Genomic DNA, 6,661 nt, shown 5'->3' on the forward strand with positions numbered 1-6,661 from the left:
GGTGGAGAAATGCCTGTCCTATTTTTCCCTGTTGTGTCTCCAAGCATGGACTCAAAGGCAGCCTAAATTTGAGAATTACACAAGGATAGGAAAATCTGTATGTATGAAGGTCTCTCTGTACCATCCAAGAGCTAGGAAGGCAGGCCCGTAGAGGACATGGCTAATGAGGCAAAAAAACCTGCCTCTACACCAGCCCCAATCCTGAATCTGTAACCTGCGGTGGCAGCATCAACCACAGCTGGGCAGGCATCTAAAACCCTCAAATAGGTGATTCCTGCTCTCTGACAAGAAATTTCAACCAAAAAGTATGGGGAGAGTTGGGGGGTAAGAAATGAAAAGCACTTGTGCAGGTCATGGCACAGTGGCAGAGGCCCATGAAAAGACAGGCCTACTCATAGGTGTATAGAACGCTTCCTCTCCCCTATACCTTTCCACGATGTCAGTAGGCTCCTGTGTAATAGCAGGGGAACAGTACTGAAACAAGTGCACATCGCAAACTTCATTTAAGAAGAGTCCCATGCCAGGCACAATGGCTCCCACCTATAATCACAGCATTTTTGGTTGACAAAGGTGGGAGGGTAACTTGAGGCCAGGAGTTTGAGACCAGCCGAGGCAACACAGAGTGACACTGTGTCTAAAAGAAACAAACAAAATAGAAGAAGAAAAAGTCTCTAGGGAAATCCAAGACAGGAGGTAAGAACAAAACAAGGACACCTGAGTAAAGTTTAACCTCTGACACATATAACTCCAGCAAACAGTAAACAGTCTACAGCATAGTCAGATAAAAATAAACTCTCACCTGAAAGGCCCTTTCTCTTCCATTCCATTTACCCAGGACATGACTACTGGCTTTCATCAAAAAATGTTACAAGGCATAGTGAAGGGGGAAAAAAAATCACAGGTTGAAGAGTAAATATCAGGTACAGACGCAGGTATGGCAGAGATGTTGGAATTGCCGGATTGAGAATTCATACCACTATGATGAATAGGCTAAGGGCTCTAACGGAAAAAGTGAACAACATGCAAGAACAGGTGGGTGATATAAGCAGGGAGATGGAAACTCTTTAAGAAGAATCACAAGAAAGCACTAAAAATCTAAAACACTGTAAATAGGCAATAAAAGAAAACAGACAAATTAGATTTCATGAAAATTAAGAACTTTTGTGCATCAAAAAGCACTATGAACAGAGTCAAAATGCAAGTCAAAGACTGTGAGAAAATATCTGTAAATCATATATCTGATAAGGGATATATACCCAGGATGTATAGAGAACTCCTGAAACACGACAAAACAACAACAGCAACAACAACAAAATCAAAAATGGGTAAAATATTTGAATAGACATTTCTCCTAAAAATATATGCAAGTGACTGATGAGCGCCAGAAAAGATACCCAACACCACTAATCATTAGGGAAATAGGAATCAAAGGCACGATGAGCCACCTCCTCCAACTCACTAGGATGGCTACTGTTAAAACAAATAAAGCAAGAAGGAACCAGGAAATAACAGGTTGGCAAGGATGTGGTGTTACTGGAATCTCTGTGTTGGTTGGAATGTAAAATGTTACAAAATTGCTGTGGGTAGCAGTATGTGATTCCTCACAAAATTCCAAATAGAGTTACCATATTATATAGCAATTCCCCTTCTAAGTGTATACCCAGAATAAGTAAAAGCATAGTCTCAAAGAGATAGTTGTAGACCCATATATATAGCAGCAATGTTCACCGTAGCTAAACTGTGAACGCAGCCTAAGTGTCCCTTGACACATAATTGGATTCGGAAAATGCAATATACATGCAATGGGAAATTATTCAGCATTCAAAAGGAAGGAAATTCTGGCATAAGGTACAGCGTGACTGAACCGGAGGACACTATGCTAAGTGAAATAAGTCAGGTATGAAACGACAAATACCGTAGGATATCATTTACTTATGGTACCTAGAGTGGTCAAATTCATAGAGACAGGAAATAGAAAGCTAGTTACCAGATGAGAGGGAGGAAAAATGGGGAGTTATTGTTTAACGGGTATAGTGTTTCATTTTTGTCAGAGGAAAAGAGTTCTTCAGATGAGACATGGCAATGGTTGAATAAGGGTATGAATGTATTAAGACCCCTGAACTGTGCACTTCCCATGGTTAGGAGGATTTATGTGATATGTGTTGTATCATGATAAAAATAATTTATTAGGAAAAATAAAACAACGCCCACTATAACAGAAATGAAGGATATCTTTGATTAATTCATCAATAGGCAGAATCCAAACCTGAAATGCAAAGAGAGAAAAAAGGAAGGAAAAAACAGAACAGAATATTCAAGAAGCGTGAGACAGTTACAAAAGGCACCATTGTGTATAACTGAGATACCATGCTCAGAAGGTGAGAAAGAAACCAAGGAAATATTTGAAGTGGTAATGGCTGAGAATTCCCTCAATTAATGACAGACATGAAACTGCAGATTCAGGAAGCTCATGGAACAGGAAACAGGATAAATACTAAAAAGTATACATCTATGTATATCATATTCAAACTGCAGAAAATCAAAGAGAAAAAAGTCTTGAGAGAAGCTGGAGGAAAAACAAGTGTGAAAGAAATCCATATTACGTTTCTCTGTTTATCCTTCCAACACTTGGCCGCCTAGCCTGACTCCTGAAAGGGAAATGCAAAGCAATGTGAGGACACCAAAGACTTACCTTCTAGCTAGAGGATCAGAGGAAGTCCCCAGGGACCCAGTGAACTTGGGAAAAACCACTGAGAGTAGCAAGTGTAAGCAAGAGAACACATTAAATTGAGCAGAAATTCCTGGGCCCAACCTAAGGTGCTCATGCAGAAATCTTCATAGTTACTAAGGACTGGAGGAATGAACTAGTGGTAGATCATCACCCAGTTCTCAGCCATTATTCAGGATGACTCAGAAATACAATGGATGCAAATATCACAGCACCACCAACATCCGAATATGTCTTTTTTCAAGCACACCTGGAAGACTTGCCAGGCAGATTGTCTCTTGGGTCATAAAATAAACTTTTTTTTTTTTTTCTTAAGACAGAGTCTGGCTCTGTTGCCCAGGCTGGAGTACAGTAGTGAGATCTCATCTTACTACAGCTTCTGCCTCCTGGGTTCAAGGGATTTTCCTGCCTCAGCCACCCGAGTATGTAATACCATTTGACCCTAGACTCTAGAACTCTGGGATTTCGTAAATGTTGTTGTTCTCCAAGACTTACCAGAGAATATACAGCTCAACAGGACATGGGATAATCAGCCCAAACAGGAAGTTTCGTCAATGAAATTAAGTATTTCCTCTTTGCGAATGTACTTCAAAAGTCGGGTGTTCTGGAGTCTTGCGCAGCTGAATGCAGCTCAGAGCTCCTAGAATCTGAATCGAGAATCAACTCCTTTCCTCTCTGCCACCTGCTTTTTGATCCAAGACACTGTTTTCACTTATTTTGTTAACACTCACAATCTAACCTTTGCTTACAATTGGTCAAATCCCACCTGAGATAACTTGATTAGAACGCCTTTTAAATACAATCAACTCTGGCTCTCCCAGACAGGCAGAAAAGCACCTGGCCAGTGACTTCTGGGCTTCCCTTCCTGGGAGATTCACCTTCATCTTGCGGGAAACCCTTGCAGATGATAGGTATCCATCACCTAGCCCCTGCACTGTGTTCAACCGCACCGAGACGAGAGCGCTGGACAATTTCCTTCTATTCCTGTCCCAGGTGGAGACTCTTCTCTGTTCATCCACTATCCAAAAGGAACTGCTGAGCAGTTCTCCATTCCAGGCCTTTCTCTCATCCTCTGAGAATCTAGCTCTGGCACCATCCAGCTTCAATAGAATTACCTCCCCCAGAAGGAATTGCAGTTTCCCAAAGCCCGAAAGACCCTGGCTCAGGGCATATACACTCGACTGCTGCCACCTAGAGCCGCAAACCCTCACCCATGTTTTATTTTCCTCTAGTTCTTAGAGGACATGGCACCATCTTAATTTTAGGATTGTGGCTCCTAGACTTCACCACCCTATGGGGAAGGGGTGGGTCTGGCTTACCTAGCCTCTCTACTACTAACCCAGGGTTTTCCGAACAACAGATGCTCAGTGCATGTTTGAAGAAAAAATGAGCCAGTGAATAGGAAAGATTATTCTTTCAATTTTTATTTCTCTTACATTCTCAAAGAAGCCAAGCAAATCCAGGTATACATGTATATATTTTAATTTTACAGGGGAGAGAAAGAGGTATAAGGTAAGAATTAACCACATTTTCATTTCATTATTTCTTTATGAGCTCTATTTTGCTGCTAAGTTCAAGTTTCTAAAAAAATTATTAATTCCTCTGCTATGTTATCTTGCCCCAATTCACAAAATAACAGGGATTTCCCCATGTGAATCAAAAGCAAGAGTCTTACTCCCAAATAACATAAACAGCAATAAGTGTGACTACTGTCATTCATTAACCTCGACAGTGAAGTTCATTAAACTGACCATTAAAAGAACATTTGAACAATTCCAAAGGGAGCAAAGATAAATCTCCAAATCACCGAATAGATAAGGAACCCAGAGAAAACATACAGTGTGTTCACTTCCACCCACTGCCACTGAGAACGCTGATTGCTCTCTTCAAACACAGAGTGAAGAATGGGCCTCATGTCGCATGGGGCAGGGCAGCTGCTGAATGGGGCCCTGACCCCACAAACATTGGCCCTGGCTGCAGCTGGTGCTCAGACTCCCTCTTGTTCCCCCCCAAAAGCCTCTTCATAAAGGGATGGGTAGCAAATGGGCTCTCTTGCATTGACCATGACCAAATAATTTATGACCTTCTCATAGTTGGTTTCAGCATGGGCCTTTGAACCCCACAGGAACTCATAGTGCGCAGGATCACTGCCGGGCACCTGCCGGTACTCCAGGTAGTTTTCCTGCACCCAATCTTGGGTGAGCAGCTTCCTGGGCTCCCCATAGAAAACGTGCTCCATCCCAACATACACCCCCATCACACTCAACGCTTCCCAGATAACCTCTTCGGGGGCGCAGTCGTCTTTGGTTAAGATCACACCCAGGATAATGATCAGGAGGGCCGCCTTGGGCATGCTATGATCATTACCCAGCATGCTATCGCATGAGAGGCCAAGAGCAGTGACAAGGATGTAGGAGGGGCCGGCGGGGTCCACCTCCTTCACCTCAGTGCCAAAGATCAGCTGCATGAACTCGGAGGCTTTGCCGAAGATTACAGGAAAGTAGTGCTTGTAATTTTTGATGACACTCTCCAGCATTTCTGCCTTTGTGACCGGCTTCTTGACTCGATATTTGTGGAGCAGGAAACGAACCAACTCAGCCACCTTCAATTTCAGTACTTCTTGGAACATGAACTCCAGGTGAGCTAGGTCGACCGAGGTGCTTGGCCCTTCATCTTCTTGACTGCTGGAGCCCTCATCGAATTGGCTCCATAAAGTGTAGTAGACGGAAGTGGAGGAGGAAGAGCCTCCCTGAGGACTCTGGGGAGGACTTGATGACCCAGCAGCAGACACCTCCTCCTCCTCATCAGAGGAGGAGGTAGCCTCCTGCTCCTCGCCTGTGGGATCTTGTGCACCCATCAGGCCCAAGTCCTCTCTTTGGGCTTCAGGGTCTTCATCAGGCTTGCAGTGCGGACTCCTCTGCTCAAGAGACATGATGACTCTGGTCAGGGCAGCAGTCGGGAGCGTGGGCAGGAGCTGGGCGATGGAGACCCACAGGCCTGGGGAGAGAGGGAGTGTGTGAGAAACTTCAGCTGAGAACCAAACCTTGGAGGTTCTAACAAAGGCTGACTTACAGGTCTTCTTCAGTGCTGCTCGGGGGCCTCTTGGGGCTCCTGTCCTCCTGGTCAGCCTGTCCTCTGAGAACCTGAAGGAGGAAGTGAGAGGGCTACTCAGCATGCAGCTGGCCTGCAGAGATCAAGGCTCTATGAGTGATAGTAGGGTGGATGGGGTCAGGTGCTCTGGGTTCACATGTGTGCTGGGGCAGGCGGGGCCCTTGGTGCACATTCAGGGCGAACACTTCACCTTCACTGCTGACACTGCCTGGGCCTCTACTGCTCTGTGACCTGAGGACACTGTCTCAGACCAAGGCCTGCCTGCTTCCTGGAACTCCTGGAAGAGGAATCGAGGGGCCCTTAGGCAGCAGACTGCAGGCAGAGCCCCGGTCCCTCAGTGCCGTCAAGAGGGCGAGCTGGACACTCTGAGTTCTACACTTTTGGGGTGGATGGTCCCCTCTGTGCTCATTCAGAGCCTTCACCTTTCTCCTGGCAGGGACTGGACTCCATTCCTCTACGTGCCTGGGAATCTCTCAGATCAAGAGCTCACATCCCTGACATGGAACAGAAGGACATGTCCCAACCAACATCTGGACACACCTGCCCAGGGTTTCCCCGGAAGTACAGTAAGAGATGTCCAAATTCAATGGGGTTCATGTGTCCTGGGATGAGGATACTGCCTGGTCCTCATCTTGATGCCTGCAGGGTCTGGAACCCTCCCTCTGTTGACCTGAGGCCCTATCTCCATGAGACACCTGAAGAGGAAGTGAGGGGAGTCCGTCCACCCAGCGGCTTCCCTCAGCTGACAGAAGGGGCAGGGTCGGGCTAGGTCCTCTGTGTTTGGTGAGTGGGGTCCTCTGTGTTTGGTGAGTGGGGTCCCCT

General features: G+C 45.5%; 1 protein-coding gene across 1 annotated transcript; it reads right to left on the reverse strand.

The window, feature by feature from the left end:
- Window positions 1–4,715: 4,715 nt before the first annotated feature.
- Window positions 4,716–5,660, reverse strand: LOC140710724 (melanoma-associated antigen 9-like). The gene has a single exon (XM_073013134.1). The coding sequence runs from the start codon at window positions 5,658–5,660 to the stop codon at window positions 4,716–4,718; it is 945 nt and encodes a 314-aa protein (XP_072869235.1).
- Window positions 5,661–6,661: the final 1,001 nt, after the last annotated feature.

The sequence above is a fragment of the Chlorocebus sabaeus genome, chromosome X (genome assembly GCF_047675955.1).
Source record: "Chlorocebus sabaeus isolate Y175 chromosome X, mChlSab1.0.hap1, whole genome shotgun sequence".
In the NCBI taxonomy this organism is placed as follows: domain Eukaryota; kingdom Metazoa; phylum Chordata; class Mammalia; order Primates; family Cercopithecidae; genus Chlorocebus; species Chlorocebus sabaeus.